The 21,556-nt window shown below is 33.0% G+C and overlaps 1 protein-coding gene across 8 annotated transcripts in view; it reads left to right on the top strand.

Annotated features, from left to right (window-relative positions):
• The window catches only part of LOC126748987 (protein dispatched), a 94,837-nt gene that overhangs the window by 15,661 nt on the left and 57,620 nt on the right, over positions 1–21,556 (top strand). For 6 of the 8 annotated variants that reach the window (XR_007664852.1, XR_007664851.1, XM_050458559.1 and 3 more), the window contains exons 2-5: positions 3,190–3,414; positions 3,547–3,798; positions 16,798–16,930; positions 17,528–17,754. Coding sequence is in view for 6 of the 8 variants with exons in the window: in XM_050458559.1 (XP_050314516.1) it covers positions 3,268–3,414; positions 3,547–3,798; positions 16,798–16,930; positions 17,528–17,754 (759 nt within the window). In the remaining 2 variants the exon portion in view is untranslated. Of the gene's footprint in view, positions 1–2,974; positions 3,127–3,189; positions 3,415–3,546; positions 3,799–16,797; positions 16,931–17,527; positions 17,755–21,556 lie in introns of all 8 variants that reach the window. The other 2 variants (XM_050458558.1, XM_050458557.1) reach the window with 2 other exon arrangements.

Raw genomic sequence — 21,556 nt, 5'->3', positions numbered from 1 at the left:
TTGGTTTAACCACTGGCAGTAGTGAAGGCGCCGAGGGGGATCGTTAGGAAAGAGATGTTGAACTTTCTTCAATTTAAATGGGTGTAAGTTGTTGTCGTGAAAGATATTCCATACCGTCCCGTGGCTGCAACCCACTTCGGAAGCGACCTGACGAATGCTCTTTTGGGGATTGTCGGCAATACGTGCCATTACAGCATCTTCAAGTCCATCACGTGCTAGACGCAGTCGTCCTCGCTCCTGCTGTACCTAGTTAACAGTCCCGTATAAACGACTTACAATAAATTTATACTTTGGCAATAAAAAAATACTTTTAAAGAACAAGACTTACTTGAAATGATCCCGTTTCCCGTAGTGTGCGGTCGACATTTACAAACACGCTGCGGTGTACCTGGTCACGCTGTGGAAATCGCTGAGCGTACAAGCGCTGAGCCGCCAATGCATTGCTGCCTGTAGCTCCATAAACTAGATGCACATCAGCAAGCTCGCGGAAAGTTAGCCGTTCATCGTCTACTTTTTCTCATACAAACGTGCAAGAAACAGATGTTTTTTTCCTGTCAGTCAGGTTGAAGTTTCCGTCAAAAATTTATCGTTGTCATTGACAAAAAAAATACATGGTATTCAGAAAAAGTAAAAAAAAACTTTTCGTGTACGTTGGGTTGCCTACCCACCTGCCGCAAAGGGTCCAATTTTAAAACAGCCCCATCTCCGAATGGGGGTTTTTCCGGACATGGGTTTCTATGCTCAAAATACTTGCCTATGGAGCCCCTACCTACCCTACAATTTTTGCCAAAGTTACCGTGGTCACCCTGTATATTACATCAACTTGGCTTTTTTGATCAAGGGCAGAGGAGAGAAATTGGGATAATGTACAAAGATAGGTTATACAGGAGCTTTTGGTAAAGAAAACCATGTTGATCTATCGATAGTTTCGATTGAACTTCAGGAAATATGGAATTATAAATAATAATCTCAAAGATTTTGGACAAGTTACATAGAATGGATATGGGATGATTATTTTCAATATTTTGAAGGTCATCTTGCTTGTGTAACGGAAGTACTTTGGCAGTTTTCCAAATAAAGGGCAACTGGATGGTTTTTATCTTGTTCTGAAGAACAAGAGTAAGAATAGGTTGCATTTGCTCGGTTAGAATATTTATATGCAGTCTAAATACAATATGCAAATGCTGAAGCAAGATTAGCAGTACCCTCAAAACTCCTTCCAAATGAATTGTAAACTGTTGCTGGCATCAAAGACTGGCCCCTCCTTGCCCTAATAAAGGACCAAAAAGAGGGAGGGTTCTCAGAGATTGCTTCCTCTGTTCTAATGACATAGATTTTGAGGGACTCCCGAGCTTGATATTTTATTGTTTTAAAAGTTAAATTTGCGGTAATAGCCAATACGATAACATTTAAAATCCCGATATGCTTTCTCCTTTTTTAAAATATTGTTAATTATGTTTTTGGACAACCACACTGGAAACCGCCTACGTCGCTGATGCTTCAAAGGAGTTGATGCAGCAAAGATGTTGTTAAGGATTTGATAAAATTCACTACAACATGCATCAACATTATTACAACATAAAACCGTTGACTAGTTAGCATCCAGTATTAAATTATATATAGGTGGAAAGTTGGTCTTCATAAAGTTAAATGAGGCAGATTGTTTTTCAGTATTGTAATATTTGAAAAGTCAGGTGGAGCAGCACAGAAAGGCAGGATGATGCAAGTCCTCATTCAGTAGTGGAACCATTCTTGCTGACTTCAATGGTAACATTTGCAAAGACCAAATCAAGAAACCTGCCATTTATGTTCGGAACACGTTTGTACATGAGTTCAAGAATTTCAGAAAAGTTATTTAATACTTTATTTTTATTATTTAAAGCTTGATTTACTTGAAATATTGTGACATTAAAGTTTTCAAAAACAATAAGTCGATTGGAAACAAGTAGATCTAAGGAGGTTATTAACTCACAGAAAATCTCAAAGTCGCTGTCACAAGTGGAAGGTGGGATGTAGACAACAAGTAGATAGTAGTAGTACAAAATAGTTAATAGTAATCTTACAACCTGCAACATCTATAGATGGTAACAAATTGTGTTTGATTCCAAGACCAACTGTCTCCGATTTAGTGGACTTGGAGATCACCACCAAGGATCCGCCTCCACGCGTGGCTCTACTCTCCTTATTATGATAAATGCTGTGTAAAAAATTCTTTATTGAAAAAATTTAGACAATTATCTTTTAATCCGAGCTTGGAATGAATCATGCGATTAGCCATTTATGTAAATCATCTATTATCGCTTCATAGTTACATTTTTAAACTGCAATAAAAATATATACAAATAAAACCACATAAAACTGTATTGGCTCCGAGGGAACAATTTTCATCCTCCAGAAAAAAAAAATAAAACTACCTAACACAGGCCTTAGCCTAAGGTTACGTGGTGTGTGTGGTCTTGACACCCTCCATACATAGCTCACCGTGGCTCTTCGGCAACCCCCCTCACCCACTCTATGCAGGCTACATGGTTTATGGACTGTTAGTAAAATAAAGTTATTTCATGTTTAGAATATTGAAATTTTATTAGGTCAGTTACTGAAAATGGGATTTAGGATAAACATTTATAGTTTAGTCAAATCCCATCTTTGTAATAGAAACAGTTATGTATTGGAGTTCGATAGGGCTCTATATTGGGTTTATAAGGGACAACTTAGATCAGATTCTCATAGTTGATATTTCACCTTTGCAGATGACACAGTATTGGTGTAAAACACTTATATTATGTATAAACTTAGAAAAATTAAAACATAGGTTGTTTCATCAAAAAAAAATGATAACATGAATCTTGATCAATGATCTTATGTTAGACTAAGATCAAGTTAAGCTATTTATAATTATGACCAATATACAAACTTTTTCTTTATATATTTATTATTTTATTATATTTTAATTGTTTCATTTCCTGTACGTAAGTGGCCCTTTACTGGAATATCTGGGTTTTTTATATTCCTGCGATGTGCTTTTCTAATCTTAACGCGAGAAAACTATGACTTCGATACTTGAAGATGAATTAATAGTTTCCTTTAACACTTCCCATAAAAAATCGAACTTCATTTACAATTTTGGTAACTAATTCACAAGAATAACTATTGGCAATGTTTATACTCAATAACTTTTTTTCTTTTTAGGATAAACTAAATAGAATATGAAAACTTAAAAAACCGTATCATAGAAATACGTCCAATCAAGCAAGAAAAAATCTTAAAATGCAGATTCCATCATGGTATATAACAGTTTTAGTAAAATACCCGCAACTCGTTTTATTGTTGATTACTGGTTTTACAGTGATATGTGTAATTTTGCCATTTTTTGTAAATGACATGAGACTACCAAAATTTCAAGATCCCCAGTTGGTAAGTTTATTTTCAATTAACCTTTATGTATTTCTCACGTTATTAAAAAAAATGACTCGCCGGCTTTATTCGGTATTTCTATACAATAACATTGGTGCATGGCTTCCTTTTCATTCAATTTAATTTTGTCAGGGATTTTCGACCAGAGGTACAGAAATATCAGCCACTTTGATAGCATGGGAAAACCTACAAAAAGAATTAAAGCCATCTGGTAGTCTAACAAAGAATCCCAAAGAGTATCTGATGATCAGGAATAGGACCAGTCCCATTAATTCGAAAGATCCATACTTTAGAACTCGAGGCACAAGAAGAAAGCAAAAATCTCTAGGAACTAGGGATAGCAAAACTGAGCAAGATTTTATAAATGAAACAGTTTATGGAAAAGTAAGTCATATTTTGTATTTTTAGTTCTATTACACTTTTTATTATGATAAAGTGCAGGAGATAATGTTTTTTTATTGTTTTAGAGTTAGTGGTTTTAGTGCGCTATCACTCTGCATCTTTTTAACCGAAATATAATAAAAATATATCAAAAATATTGTCTCTTTAAACACAAACAATAAGGTCTGTAGAGTTCAAAAAATATGCTTTCAGAATTCGCCGTTCACCAATTTTTTCTATTTATTTTTCTCTGAATATAGCTTTAGGGGCGTTATTTACTGTTTTCATTAATAAAACCTGCGAGAATGTATTGAAGCCTGTATTTGTTTTGGAAATAAAATATCAATTTCATATTTTTAATGCTTTAAAAATCTTTTAAAGGGCATAAATGAAATAAATATAAGACTGCTTTGATGATATATAACATTATTGAATTTTAAACTTAGCTTTTTGGGTGTAACAGTATAAAATATGTACTATCGTGCAGAAAAAAAATTTGGACAGCAAAATTTTCTAAATCTCTTGGTCTATTAGAATATTATATTTTGATGTTGTCAAAGTTAATTTAATTTTGTGACAGCCGCGTCAACAAAATCGTTCTTTCAAAATGCCTGCATTATCTCCTCAACAAAAAGCGATATTATACACTCGTCTGATGGATGGAGTTCCTATAAGAAGAATCGCAGAAGAATTGGGCATTAGTAAAAATACCGTTAGCTAAGGCAAAAATTGCAGGATATGGAGCTATTGTAAGAAATCCAGGTTCTGGTCGACCAAAACGACATTCAAGATAGAGAGTTAGTTGGCCTTTTAAGAAACAATCTGTTTGAAACAGCAATAAAGGCGAAAGAAGACACACATTTTCCTGGTTCTGCTAATACAGCTCGTAGTGGGATAAGAAATTCGGAAATTAAAAGTTGTTGTGCAACAAATAAAATATTTTTGGCTGAAGCAAACAAACAAAAAAGATTAGAATTTGCCCATCAATATGCACACCAAAACAACATATGGGAAACGGTCATATTTTCGGATGAAAAAACCTTTCGTGCAATAATGGCAAAATCCGCGTTTACAGGCCTTCTAATACCAGATATGATGAAAGATATACACATAGACTAATCAAAGTGGACGTTTTAGTATAAACGTTTGGGCCTGGATTAGTTTTAGAGGACCAGGCGTTTGTCAAATAGTGCAGGGAAGGCTTAGTGCCTTAGTAGGATATTGCAGTATCCTGAACAATGTTATAATGCCATCGGTTGGTGTAGTCTATGGGCAAGATTTTATCTTCCAACATGGTAAGGCTCCTATACATACGGCCCGTATAGTTCAAAACTATCTAGACGAAAGACGAATTCAAGTTTTACCGTGGCCCTCGAAAAGCCCTGATATCAACCCAAATGGAAACGTTTGGGGTAAAATGGCAAAATATATGTATAAAGATAACTTTAGGCCTAGAAATCAGAATGAATTACGCCTAAAGATTATGACGCATGGGACCAAATAACTGAACAATATACCAGAAACCTAATTTTAAGTATGCCACGACGTTTGCAAGCTGTAATTGATAACGATGGTGCACTTACTAAGTATTAATAATTTTTTATTTCATTTTATCAAAAAAGATATTAGTTAGTTTTGGATTATTTATAAAATGTGTTCCCAATAAAAATAAATATCGAAAAATAATAAAAATGTTTTGTATCAATATTATTATTTAAATATGTAAATATTAAGACTCCAAAAATTCATAATGCGTAAATATGCATACCATACCGAAGGAATGCGATTTACTATAATAGATCAGGAGACAATTCCCTACGTAAATTTTAATGTCCCAGTTTTTTTTCGGCACGGTGGTACATAAATGTACTTGAGGTTTGTTTTAAAATGATTTTATTTTCTTCCTATATGTAGTGTTAAGTTGAAATGGCATTTAGCAAAATTATGATTTTACGGTTGATCTATTTTCGGTATACGTTATATGACGAACGATTATTTTATATAATTTGTTCGCAAATCACTTAAAATATGGAAAATCTTTCTTGCGGTATACTTTAAAAGTAGTTTTAACATACAGGGTGACTATTTAAAAACTTGAAATGGCTCTATATTGGGAACGAAAAAATGAATAAAAAACCGGTGAAAACAGTTTCTATAAAACGAAGGAGGGCCAAAAACAAGAATATTATCTCACACTTATCTGCCACCCCTTAGACAGAGTAAGATACACCCCTAAAATCTTAAATAGAAAGGAGAGACAAGTGATGCATCATCTTAAAACTCCTGAAAAATGATTTTCAACGATACTGAAAAAGTTACATTTCAGGAAATTATTCTCTGCTTATCAAGAAAACAATATAAGGCCATAATTCAAGACAATAATAAGGCCTAGTTTAAAATTCTTCACACAGATTTACAAATGTTTCTCTGGATACAGGGCCGAAACACTGGTCAGGCTGTCTTAAATTTGGTATCAATCATTATGGATGGTTTTGAAAACAAAGATCATATTGGGACCATTTCCGGTAACCTTAGTAAGGCGTTCGACTGTGTATCCCACGATCTGCTTATCAGAAAACTCCATATTTATAACTTTACTCAAAACAGTACTAACTTGATGAGCTCATACCTAGAGGGTCGTACCCAAAGGGTCATGATTGGTGGTGTGTCATCGAGCATATGAACTATAGACCTTGGGGTACCACAAGGATCTGTCACAGGTCCCTTACTATACTTGATTTATATATCAACAATCTTCCCTACATAAAGGTAAAAGAACAGTATGTCCTATTTGTCACCATACCCCAAGTGGAGTATTTGGAGAGTGGAGTGCGGGATGCACAGTCGAGAGCTAAAAACTAGTTTGATAAAAATAGCCTCATCCTAAATGAATCCAAGACTGGATATCTTCTCTTCACCCTGAGGGAAGCTGAAGACTGTGCTTTGCCAATTGGTACTGCATCATTCTTGGGGGTCCGGATGGATAGTGGACTCAAGTGGGAGGCACATGTTGAGGGTTTGACTAAAAAGCCGAATGGAAGTTTATTCTCCTTGCGTAATTTGTTGGGAACGGTGTCGGAGGAAGTATTGAGGACTGCATACTTTGCCTTGTTTCACTTTGTCATGTTCTATGTTATCCTTGCATGGGGACATAGCGCAGTGCAGTGGCGCAGGGTTTTTGCTCTTCAGCGAAGGGCGATACGAATTGTTGGTGGCCTAGATTATAGAGATGATTGTAGGCAAACATTCATAGAGTTAAATATTCTAACACTTCCCAACGTGTTTATTTTAGAAAATCTAATCTATATAAAACAAAATTTTCATTAAGAGTGCGGTCCACCACGTGACAAAATCGGTTTCGAAGCGCGACAGTAGTTTCGTGGCCGGTGCAGTTTTCGCTGAAAGTAGCAACACTGGCTGCCATAATTACCCACTCCACCGTTCCCTTCTCCCTGATATATCGAATCTCGATTACCAGGGACGCAAGTCAACTGGTCTTACTTCTTGTTAGGTTTATTAACTACTTTTTATGTTATAAAGTCTTACATTATGTACATACAGGGTGTTTCGGGAGGAAAAGGAAATATTTTGGGAACATGTTCAGAAGGTCAAAATAAGATAAATTAACTCATATGTTCTAATCCGATTCTCGACCGTTTCAGAAATAATCGGTTCTGAAGTTTATTTGTAAGATTGTTGGCCGTTTTGTTCAAACGTGGCATGAGGATTTTCATCTGACTACCGATGTTCATTGTGTCGGTTATTAATTCCATTGCGGGTAAAATAAGCTTCATCGCTAAATAAAATGTAATTATGTAGGTCTCGATTTTGTGGGATCCATTCACAAAATTGAACCCCTAAGCCAAAATCACCTCTTTTTCCTAAGTGTCTTCCAAACGTCTACATGTGATACTAATCGAAGTTCTTTTGTAATCCGCCTCGTACTAACACTCGGGTTCTCTTCAGCCATATCCGCCTCTCGTTCAGAATTAATTCTTATGCTTGGAAACATTCCTGTTTCCTGAGCGTTTGCAAAAACTGTCTGAAAAACTTTTCGATTAGGAATTCTTCGATTTGGAAAACCACGTCGGTATTCATCAACAGAACGTAATGCGCTACCATTACAGAAACCATACACGAATAATACTCCCTATGGGTGAATGTGTGAGACATTACATAATGGAACCGTTTGCAACGAGGTTTCAGGCTAATCACGCGCAACTGGGATATACACTAAACTAGTTTCAAACCATTGCAAATATCGTGCTAGAACAAACCTAATGATTATATTGTACTATAATAATATGTTTGATTCTTCTGCTTTGTCTCTAAGTGGTATTCCTTTTGGATAAAGTGGATCAACTTCCGGTAAAAGGTAATGTTCATAAAAATATTTTAGTTTGGGCAACATTTTAACTCTCCAAAATGCTTCATTACGAGGAATCTTCAAGAAAAACGACTATTAAAAATTATAAGGCATAGCTATAATGAATAATGGTGATGTTTCATATTTTAAAAATCATAATACATTTTTCAAAAAAGAAATACATTATTTGTTACATTAAATGTTAAGCAGAACATGTATTTTATGTAAGATACATGTTCGCGCATTTTTCTCGACAGGTACGCAATTATCTTGACGAATAATATCCCGAACGTTGGATTGGCCGTGGAGGACCTTTGCTTTGGCCTGCGCGTGGTCCAGACTTAAACCCCATGGACTTCTGTATTTGGGGATATTTGAAATCAATTGTTTATGATAGTCCTATAATTAATAATCTAAATGAACTAAATATAAAAATTGTAAAATCTGTAAATATGTTAAAAATAATGAGGATCTTCTTTTTAAAATACGGCAGATATAAGAATTAACAAAAGTCGTAATATTTTTTAAAAAATAATCTTAGGTATTAATTTTATTTTATTTAGGATTGCATTGCTAAAAATCTAGTAAATTTAAGTCATTCACATATTATGAAAACCTAAAAGTGCGATTATGTTCTAAAAAAGTAAAAACTAACGCGACGAACGCCCTCTACCAACAACACGGAAACTGTATAAAACTCCAAGTCACCGGTCGCAAATAACTTTAAAATTGTATAATAAATAAAATCAGTTACATATTTCGCTCTTATTACGAGCATCTCTAGACCATATACTGGGACACCTTGTACACTTATTAATTACAAAAAAAGCATTATATTTATAGTTTAGGTGAAGTTACTTGGACAAGTATAAAAACTAAAAACGTTTAGCACGCGGCGGTTTCTTTATAGGGCATTGGCGTGCATATAACGTGTTGTTCTCTGGCTAAATATATATAGTAAAAATTTAGTTAAAAGTTATTTTACAACCAACAAAAACATTTATCAAGTCATGCAAAAGTCGTGGTTAGATTTAATGAAATATACACAGTTTTTTTTTAATTATTAAAAAAATTGTCAAAAAGTTGGGTGGTTTGTTGTTACATAGGTATAAAATAATGTCGTGGCCGTGCTGCAATAGAATATTGTTATACTTGCCTCCGCTGATATTTGTTTCGATAAGCCCAAAAATTTCCGCTGAACAATGAATTTTCATTGAAATGAAATTGAAAATGAAATTTTTGGGCTTATCGAAATCAAATATAAGTGAAGTTAACTATGTATTCATAATTTTGCACCCACATTTTTTTACATCCAAAAATGCTTATCTATTTAGCATCACTATCCATCTCTTCAGAACTGGATTCGTCATTGGCATGAATTATAATTGGATTCATTCGCGGTATCTATTATATCTATTTAAATTATTGTATTTAAGACTTATTGAACTTACATTAAAGTAAATATAACGAAAGGTTTTGTTAAAAATTTAAATTCAAATATATTTTAAATATGTAAATAAGTCTATTTTCTTCTTCTTTTCAATATTTGAGCATATGAGATAGTATTTTCTAAATTGATATTTAATATAAGTGACATAATACCCAAAATAAGTGACTCGTTAATTTTAATGTCAAAAATTTCATTTAACCTTGAATTTTTATCTTAAAAAAACAGTACTGTATTTTTTTCGTTAAGCAAATATTAATGATATTTTTTAAAGTACATTATGTTTAAAAATTATAATTCAGGTTTAAAATATATTCAGGTCAAAAATGACACGTGTTAAAAAATTGATGCTCTCTTAAAATTTGATCGGTAAAGCGATCATAAACTAACAGATTATGAAATGCCTAAAAATACCTATTTACCACAACTATTCGATTCATTATCACTAGTATTAAAAGGCCGCAAAAATTTCATTTTTATTGTTCAAAAGTTGAGACGAAAGTAAATAAAAGAAAACATCAACAGTATAGAACAAATAGAATAACAACAAGAACTACACGCAATGTAATATAAACGCGAAACCGATTTTAGGGTGAGCCAAGTCTTCACCATGCTAATTTTAACACACTCACAAAATTCAAAATTGTTTTAATTATTACCATATACAGACCTATATATTATGGCAGGCATCTTAAGAAATGGTTGATTCTTCGCAACATTATTTCCACGTACAAAAGGGGTGGTCCAATAGCGCCCCAACAAGAAATATAAATTTAAATATTTTTTAAACAAATTTTCAAATGGCACATTTTTAGGCTCAAAAATGCGAAACTTCGTCCTAAATTTAACCATCTTCGTAACTCTTATATTTACCGAGATCCCAATATTGAGCTAAGAATTTGTAACACGTCGTATAATATATATCTAATAAAAAATTACGTTTATAAATAATGGAACACAATAAAAGTTAATATTTTGATTATATTTGTTTAGTTGAAGAAAACTGTAAAATAAAAATAATGAAACGTATAAAATAATTGCATTTCCTATTTTTGAGCGCGCGACTGTGTTTCCTATTTCCGGCCCGTCCACAATTCAATCCCAGCAGCATCGAGAGAATCTCGTATCTTCGTCTGTTTCACGTTATCCGCGCCGAACTTGCCTATCTTTATCTGACAAATATTGATTGTTGAACGGGCCGCCGCGCCGGAGGCTGTGCTGGAAAGACTCGAATCCACCGTAAATATATACGGGAATCGATCACTAAATATCGTAATATATTTTGCAGTTTATTTTAATGCATATATGTAGTATGTTGATTGTATTTTGTACATACTCAATCTTGGAGCTTGACCAAGTCACTTCACCTAAACTATACCAGACGTTTTTTGAAATACGTTTTTTACTTTTACGAAAAGTAGCTAAACCTAAATGTTTTTTATCCACAACGTTTCGTTTATTACGACCCATAAAGAAAATTTTTAAACAACGACGAAAGTACACAATCACGAAAGAACAAAACACAATGCACTAATAAAATAAAGGAAAATAATAATTGCGAATATCACTTAGAATAAAATCAAGACTGCTTAGCACTACCCGTTTATCAAAACCGTTTCGACCAATGAAAGCTGACCGGCAGATATTGTGCGTCCTAAGAAACAAGAACGGTGTTGCCAGATCTGCCTAAATATCCTATGGAGACCCAATTTTTAGCCAAAATTATTATTATTTTTTGGGTTAGGTTTTAAAAGAAACCAAAAATGTTTACAACATATATATTTCGTGTGTTATGTTTTATTAGATTTAAGAAACAGGGGATGGTCAATTTTACATTGTTTTAATAAAAAATAAAAATTTTCAACATTGTTTTTTTTGATTTTCAAAATTTTAAATAGCATCCCGTCTAGATAATCCAATAAACAATCCCTACACAAAATTTGAGCTTTCTAACTTTTTTTGTCTTGGTACAGGAGCTAACCCCGTTTTACGCAGGTAGACCTCCCTCTTAATATCCTACAAATGACTGCCAAAATGAGTACCCGACCCGCTACGGCGGGCGGCTTGCTGTTCCGCTTTGTAGGCTTGAGAGGTGTCGAAGTAGCCCAAGATATTGGGACGTAAAATATTAGAACAAACTTCCAAATACCCTGAAGGCTTTGACTGGCAGTGTGTTTAAGACCAGGATTCGCCAAGTACTATTAAAAAATTTCTTATATGAGCACACACAGTTTCTGATGGAAAATATCTCTTTCAGTGGTGACTTATTTATTCTGTTTGTTGATTGGTGATGTTTAACGTCTTATATTCTTATTATGCGTATTAAAAAAAAAATTACATCTTTAGAAGTGCGAACTGCTTAGTATATTTTAACTTTTTTTAACTTTCTTTAGTATTAAATGTTTATTTGTATATTTTAATATTTTAAGGATAGTAGCTGACTGATTTTTTTTTGACTTGTGTAAACCTTTTTGGTATTCAACATGAATAAATGATTTGATTCTTGAACCATTCTGTTCTGGAGTTTCTCTAGTGACTTAGGATTTATGTTACGTTTTAAAAACCACAGATTTTAGAGAAAAATAAGTCAAGAGGTGTAAGGTTCGGGGATTTAGGTGGCCATTTAATAGAACCTCTTCTTCCAATCCACTAGTTAGGATAAGGATCATCTAACCATTGCCTAATGGGAACTACATAATTATAAGATATATATATTAGTATATAGATATATATATTATAGGAGGTACTCCGTTCTGTTGGAATTCTACTAAACGTTCTCTTGTAGTACGTTCTATTGTAGGAAGTCTCTCTGATTTCCGCACTGTTACCACCTATAGACCTCTGTAGCATTTTCGCATATATATCGCCATTTAAATTTCCTGGCATAAATAATATTGGTCCGATAATACCATCTCCTAATATATCAGCCCAAACATTTTTCAACGACTGGGGGTACTGCGCATGTCCTTCTCTAAATAGGTTCTCGTTATTCCAGCAATGCCAGTTTTGAATCTTAACATCCCATTTAAATAGAAGGTACACTTGATCACTGAAACAAATGTTTTTAACTACTACTCAACCACATTCAAGTGGCCGATGAAATGCACAGACAAGAGTCAGTGTGCAACAGAGACAGAAAACGATAAACTTAACACAAAGTTATAAATACCCATATTTTTACTGAGTTTACACCCGGCATATTTTAACGTAGCTTTTAGTAATATTTTGAAATAAATATAATATCTATTATAAAAAAATAAAATTCAATTATTGAAGCAGATTGTTTTTCAATTTCTTCGCATTACATTTTTAATATAAAACATTTATAAACAGAGGTGGTGTTCTATTTATTATTTTAACATGTTTTGTTTTGTTGAAATAAAATAAAGGTTTTATAATTTTTATTCTTTAAGAAAATCTTATTTTTTCTAGGTGTCAGCGAAAAACGATTTAAAAAAAATGAAATAATATAACATTTTTTTTACAAAAATGTATATAATTATTTCATTCTAGAAATTTTTGCAGTTTATTCTATAACGTAATATTTTCCCAGGTAAAAATATCTTGACCTAATTGTACTTGACTTTTTTAATGTTAAATGTAATATACTTACGTATTTTAATAAACGATAAAATAATGCTTACGAATCCATATAATATTTTAAAGTCAAATAATTATCAATAGTATTATTATTTTATAAATATACAAAATTTACAAATTAAGATAGGTTTTGTCCTCTTTTAGCGTTTTGTGATCCATAACCCTGCTCACGTATTTCCTCTATTCTAGATAATTCACTATTTTGTTCAAAATTTGTATCGCTTTCTAATTTGGTATCAATTTTATCTACATTAATAAGAAGCTGATCCACAGCACTATCTAGTTCTAATATATTCTTGTTTATTTTTTTTTGCATGCTCACAACGAGATTTCCATTGTCGGGTGAAAAATCAAAAAAAAGTATCCCACAACTTGATTAAGATTAAAGTTTTTGTTTGCCCTATATCCCTTTAATTTAGCCTAAACTAAATCAATTAGATTTAAATCTGAATTGTGATAATCATAATACGTCAGGACCTTTTGTATATTACATAAAGTTATGGCTGTCACTTTTAATGTTTTTTCTATATCTTTTGAATATGGGTTAGTTATATGGAAGAAGAAAAGGTATCACCACATTCATCTCGAAATGAAAATTCCTGCTAGGTCCACCTTTTATTATACTGAAAGGAGTATGAGACACCGCAAAAATCTGCACACTTAAAAAAAATGCACAGTTTTAGCTAACATTGAGGAAGAACTATAAATTTTATTATATTTTCAAGAGAAAAAGTAAATTTATATTTAAGAATCTTATCACGTTTATAATTTATGCTTTGATTTTTTAAGAAAAACCTAATTTATCAACCATAGAAGCTAGTAGATACTTGAATGTTCTAGAGGAAACATTCAAAGAGTGCTACATAAATATGGATATCATCCCTACAAAATGCTGCCAGTATAAAAATTAACAGATAACCATGAAATAAGAAGACTGTTTTTGTTGGTATAATTTAATAAAAAATTAACGTTATCAACACTACTAAGGACCTCTTAAAAGAAAGTCCTTAAAACACATTAACCTTATTTATATATATATTATACCAAATACTTTAAAATGTATTCAAGAAAAACCGATTTCCAGCGGCGCCTTTAAGGGGCCGTAACTTCGTAGGGAGGGCCTATAGCAATTTTTTTTTTTAGGAAAGTTACATATTATTTTTTTATTTTCTACGTGAATTCGAGAGGATTTCCAAATTTTCCGGAACACCCTGTATTTAATAAGATGTGGAGCGACGAAGCCGTGTTTACCACAGCAGGGTTGTCACCAGAAAATCCTTACACTTATATCGAAATAAAAAAACTAAGACAGGATGTCATTAAATGTATGGTGTGGTATCCTTAGAAACCGAATAATTAGACCCATTATATTTCAAGGATCATGGATTAGATTTCAAGGATAGACATCTCCAGTTTTTAGAACATGGAGGTTTGTTACTTTTTTTCTTAAAGAATGTCCGCCTCATAACTTTATGCCGGTAAGATTTTTTTTTAAATAATCGTTTTAATGAGTGGATTGGAACTCATGGTTACATTAACTGGCCACCAAATAGCCCTGATCTGACTCCATTAGACATTTTTCTATGGGGATATCTAAAAAAATTATATACAGGGTGTTCATTTGAAAACTTCCCACCACGGATTTATCGAAGACCACTGTTTAAAAAAAGAAAACGCCGAAATATGTCAAAAGGTTTGTCAAACGGGACAACTTTCTAACCTAAAATTACTTCACCCCCTTTCACTCTCTGCCCCACAGGGTCATCCCCTTAAGAATTTTAAATGGCAAGGGGTATCAAGTAATATCTTGTTTAAAAGGTCTTTCAAAGTCTTTTATTTTAACGTTTGATTTTTTTTAAATCGGTCGATTCGTTTTTGAGAAAATTAGAAAAATCTTTGTTTATCTTAATTTGTTGAGATTCATAAATTTCATCCTTTCAAAATGAAAATATTATGTAAGAGTTAACCGAAGACGATTTCGATAGGCGAGTTGGGTTTTGTGAAAAAATGACTGAAGCGATTAATGATAATACTATTCATGTAAAGAATATCTGCTTCAGCGATGAATGCACATTTTATCTAAATGGATTTGTTAATAAGCATAACTATAGATATTGGAGCAATGAAAATCCTCATGCATTTGTAGAAGGGCATACCCAGTACCCTCAAAAAATTAATGTATGGGCAGGCATTTTAGGAAATAAAGTGATTGGGCCATTATTTATTAACGGAAATTTAAATGGAGACATTTATTTGGATATGTTGGAAAATACCATCAATCCGCTTATCACTGAATCCATTGAAAACCAAATCGATGATGATGGAAACCCTATACTTGATGAGGCTGAAAAATATATCTCCAGCAAGACGGCGCTCCTCCTCAGTATGTTCTTCCCGTTCGGCAATGGCTACGACGAGTTTCTAGATAAATGGATAGGGCGAAGGGAGCCTATAGAATGGCCTGCTAGATCTCCTGTTATGACGCCGTTAGACTTTTTTCTATGAGGTCATTTGAAATCTATTGTGTTTACTCCCCAACCTGAAAGTTTGGATGAACTTCGTCAACGTATCATCGACAGCTGCCATGGTGGGAAGTTTTCTTGAAGAAGAAGAAGAAGAAATTATACAAAGATTATAGAAACTGTATGGAAAATACTGACAGCATCATATAACATTTGTGAATTTTTGAAGAAAAAAAAACGTTTTACAGGATTTTTATTTCTGAAAAAGGTAAGCGAAATGTTAACATATCATGTATTTTTGAAAACAGAAGAAAAACGAGTTTCATTTAATACACAAATATATACGAGGTGTTCAGTTTAAAAAATACAAACTTTGTATTTTTTATTAACTTTGCGATACCCCTGTATTATATTATATATATTATATAGCACATTTCCTCGTGATTTCAGGTAAACTGTACAACTTTTATATTTAAAGTTTTTTTGTCCATTCCGTACAATAACCGAGCTAGGCTCTGTAAATATAAAGAACAGCCCTGTACACCATTGTTAAAGATAAGAAGTGCTGCTATTCGTTTAAACTGAACCGAAAGTCAACTGTTCTTAAAATAATAATACTAGTACAAGTTTCTTTTAAAGTAAATATGTTTAGAATTCTTAAGAGACATGCTAGTGTATCGGTAGCCTTAATTTAGAACATTTAATTAAATAATAATAACAAAATTTAAATATGTGCTTTCATTTATTCTTTTCCTTGGAATAGAGAAGAATTTTCTGAAATGTGGATTATGAAAAGCATTTTTCAGTAGCTTCAAGATGATGTATCACTCAACCCCCCTTTCTATTTAACATTTTAGGAGTATATCTCTCTGTGTCCAAGAGATTACAGCTAAGGGTGCAATATGCTTGTTTTTATTCCCCTTTGTTTTATAGAAACTGTTTTTAGCTTGCCATTTAAGGTTTTTATATTGTCACTCTGTATATACTACTACTACTAGCTGGACATAGACAGAAATGAAAATAACTTTTGTTTGAATCAGGTTTCATTTAGCTTTAAAAAATTCACTGTCATTGCATTTTTTGTTCTTGATGACAATTAAAAGAAAAAAATGCTTTTTTGTTTGCAGGTAATAAAAACTGAGAAGAATGCCATGATAATGCCGGAAGTATCTAACAAGTGGCAAGTCATTCAGAATTTGACTGACACAATCCCTAGTTATAAGAGCCTCAATTATCACAAACAGTTTTGTGGCTCACCAGGTAAGTTCAATAACTCTGTATTAAAATTTCAATATTATGTTTTAACGTTTTGTTTGCACTTTGTTAATGTATTTAATAGTTATATAAAAGCACCAAAATTAAGTAATTTACATAATACACTAATTTATCTGACAAAATTAAAAAAGACACATACTCACACTTATAATAACTGCGTTTATGTCTAGTCTTTGGTGTTTCGATCCTGTATTTAAGTGTCTACAAAATACAACAATCATTATTCATAATTAATATTTATATATAATATAATAATTTATATATACATCTTTACCGTAATTTATATATACATCTACACCGTTTTTTATCTGTGCTTTTAAACTCTGTACAACTTAAGTGGTTTAAAGGTGCAAAATCATACTTATTAATGGTATCAGTAGGTTATAAACTTAATAAACAATATAATTTATAATGGAATTTGTGGAATTTCTCACGATTGTGTAAATAATAAATCAATAGAAAGATGGCCAACAGAAGTCAGAATACACCGAATTTTTTAATAAATTATATATATTAATAAATAAATAGTTGGCGTACATAATATAATAGCTTAAAGTTGATATAACATTGTTTTTTTTTTAGATGAAAAATATTCCCATTTAGTAATTTCAACACCGAATAAGGAAAACTTATTTAGCCATAAAAACCTATTATCACTATGCAGATTAGAAAATGTTTTAATGAGCTTACATAGTGTGCCGCAACTCTGCATTTCCAACACAGAGGTTGAAGGAGAATGCTGCAAACCCTGGTCATTAGCTAATTACATCGCTGCACTTTTTGGACGAACTTCATGTTTACAGATTACGGTAAGAAATGTTTGAGTAAAAGTATGTTATAATTAATAAAACGTTTATTATACTCCATCAAAATACTTTATTTACTACTTCAACTTAAAGTAACATAAATTGAAATGAACTATCTCTATTAGGTGATATAAATCCCTTAAAGCCAGAAACTAACGAAAACCGTAGATATAAAGACATCTGCTTAAACAATGGATTACAATATAGTATAATGAATCAGAACGAAAGGGTATTTCTCCTTTTCAAATGAATTTATACTTTTAATAAGGGAGAAGTCGGTAAGCCATCAAGGGGTAGCTTAAAAGGTTCAGCTAGTGGTAGCTGAACCTTTTTACGCCAGTAGCCAGGTCGGATGATGCATTCCTCGTGGGAGAGTCGACATCCTGCATTGAGGAATTTAATAGTGTGAAACTTATCGATTTAGTATTGTCAAAGTTCGATTCAGGGAACATGGTACATATCCGACAGTATTCCCGAATCACCCGAATGAGCTGGCAAACTGCCTGAAAAAAGCAGAAGCCATTACAGAGAAGACAAGACAAGTTACAAATAATCATAAAATAGAAAATCCAAGGAATATCTGTGAAAATTTTAATTCTTACTTCGTCAATATTGGGCAAGAATTTGCTAACCAGATTCCACTTAGTCATTTGTAAATATGTAATAATATTGTAACGAAACTGAGGACCACACTTCTGTTTGAAACAAACTTACGCCAGGAATACACTTTGATGCTAGGATGACATTTCTTGTATTGACGTCAGATTACAGTTTGCATCTGACTTGCGTTGACCGTCTACGTTTTATTGTTTACAAGATAAACAAAAAAACTTATTAAAATGTTTCTTTTTTCAAAACAAGCAAGTGCATGAAATCTAGTAAGTTAAAATGACCAGGATTTACAATAAAATAACCTATGTAATCTCTTGCGCCTATGTAAGCAATCAAATTTTAATTGATTTTTCTTCACAAAAGTTACCATTTTCTTCTGAGAACATAGACACCCTAATATTAAAAATAGCAAGCAAGGATATTTATTTTACTTTTATGTGTATCTATCGCCCCCCGGCAAATGATACCAGTTTGGAAAACAACAAAAAGCTTTTTGAAAAGATGCAAGACTTGTCAAGGACATGTGAATATTTAGTAATAGTCGGTGACTTTAATTTTCCTAGTTTAAAATGGCCACTTACGTCATTTCCTCAACCATACAATTCTGAAACCTATTGTAGGGACTTAATATTAAATAGTAATCTGTCCCAACTCATCACTGAATCAACCATATACAGACAAAACCAGGAACCATCGACTCTCGACTTATTACTAACAAACGAAGAATGTCTTGTTTGCAATATTAAAATCGAGGACCCTATTGGAAAATCAGATCATAATATAATGAATGCAGAATTTCAATTTTCTACAAAATCCTACTATGGAAAACAGAGCACTAGTCAAAATAAATATTTGGTGACAAATTTGGAACATGTCTAACGATCTAGGAAAGTTGGACTGGGACCAAATGTATATATCCTGTGAATCCTCATCTGAAATGTGGTCAGTTTTTTATAATATTCTTTGCCATTCTATTACTTTGAATTCTCAAGAAAAACCAATGCGATAGAAAGCAAAGAAACCTTGGATAAAGAAAAATCTTCTTAACATGGTTAAACGGAAGAAACCTTTCTGGACAAAATATAAGCGTTCAAGAAATGACATTGACCTGACGAATCATCGTAGTTTTTCGAAAATGCTTACAAACTAAATCAAAAATTTCCGCCAAAATTTTGAAATTAATTTAGCAAACGACCAAAACCCCAAAAAACTATTTAAATACGTTCGCTCCTCAATTAAATCGAGGGTGTCAATACCGTTACTAAAAAAAGGCAACAACAGCATGTGTAAAAAAGAAATGCAAGTTATGGAAGAGTTGGCGAGAACTTTCGAACAGGCATTCACTAAAGAGCCTGAACAAGATGTATTACCTACCCCACATTGTCCTCGTGTCTTAAACTCAATAACAACAATAAATATAAATGAGGAAAAAGTTAAACAAAAAATTTAAAAATTGAAAAACGATTCGTCTTGCAGGTTTGGACAAATTAACGGCAACTATTCTAAAAAAATGCAGTGAAGTGATAGCTGCGCCTCTTGCAAAAGTTATGAAATACTCAATGATTAAAAACTCTGTACCCGAACAGCGGAAAGTCGCATCGGTTGGATTGAAGACTTTTTCAAAAACAGAAAATTCAGTGTGAGGGTGGGGCCATGTCAAAATTCTATCCAATATCCAGCGGAGTCTCTCAGGGCTCCGTCCTCGGCCCTCTCCTGTTCCTGGCTTACACGTGTGATTTACCTTCAGAACTAAAATGGTATCAATGTTTGCTAACGACACAAAAATATATGCAGTTCCTCTAACTTCTCATCAACAATTGCAAACCGACCTGGACACTATTTGGAAGTGGTGCAGTGAATGGTTACTTCCTCTTAACGCGGACAAGTGTGTGGTGTTACATTTAGGAAAAAGTAATCCCCAGCTACCCTACCAAAGAAATAACATTAAACTTAAAAAAGTGGAATCTTATTGAGATCTTGGAATAATAGTAACTAAGGATCTCTCTTGATCCCAGTATATTGCCTCAATTGTGAAACGTGCAAAATCTATGTTGTATTTGCTACAAAAAGCTTTTGTTAAAATTCCATTTCACAATTTTATGAAGTTGTATGCCACGTTTGTCCGGCCTATTATTATTGAATATGCAGGTCCCGTATGGTGCGCGGACTTGATGCGCGACAAAAATTTACTTGAATTCGAGAGACTTGCTAACTTTTGATAAACGAAAGCTTCGTGGTTTAATTTTTACATTTAGAATCCTTTATAATTATTTGGGCTATGATCTAAACGAACTATTGGAAAGAAATCGCGATATTAGACTTCGCGGTCACACTTTGAGATTAAAAAAACATACAGGGTGGCCATTTGAAAACGAAACAGAGCCTATTTTGGGTCCCTCAGAATATTTGCGAAAAAATCCTCGGACCCGTCAATTTTTGAATCAAGGGGGAAACATTTTTTTGCTAGTTTCGCCCCCTTGATGGCAAAGCCCTAGCGAGGGTGACAAGGGCCCCCAAACTTTTAAATGGAACGGGGGTTCGAGTGATACCTTATTCTAAATGTTTTTTATGTGGATTATAACCCTAAAGTTTTAAATCGTTACTATTTGCCTAGTCGATACAGGGGCTAATAAAAGTTACAAAAACATGTCAACATTTTTTATGAAAAAAAAATGCTTGTAAATTTAGCAGTTAAATAAATACAAAAAATTTTGTTCTACATTGTGAACCGTACTTTCTGTTGTTTTTTTTTTAATCTTTTTTTATATCTATGCCAATTCTGCAAGGGAACTCTTGGTTATTGTTGAGACTGTTATTATAGCAACATTTTGAAGTTTAATAGTGGTTGTCAGTTACTGCTGTCAGATCATAGTGTGTCAAACAAATAGCTCTTTAAAGTTAGTTACAACATTAAGTGTGATAATGGTTTATTCACCTGCTGAAAGAGTTGAAATAATTTCTCTTTTCTTTGCGAACAAAGAAAATGCTAATAGAACTGCCCAGCTCTTTAACACACTACAACACCCTAATCGACAGGTCCATCGCAAGTACATTTTGGAATTGGTTCAAAAATTTAGGGAAACTGGGTCTGTGGCTAATAAAAAGCGCGAAATGGATAATCCAGTGGTGAATGAAGCTTCAGAAGTAGCTATTTTAGGCACAAGGGAGCTGAGCACAAGGAAGTTATCAATCG

The sequence above is a fragment of the Anthonomus grandis genome, chromosome 22, assembly GCF_022605725.1.
Source record: "Anthonomus grandis grandis chromosome 22, icAntGran1.3, whole genome shotgun sequence".
Classification (NCBI taxonomy): Eukaryota; Metazoa; Arthropoda; class Insecta; order Coleoptera; family Curculionidae; genus Anthonomus; species Anthonomus grandis.
This window is presented reverse-complemented; position numbering and strand designations above follow the sequence as displayed.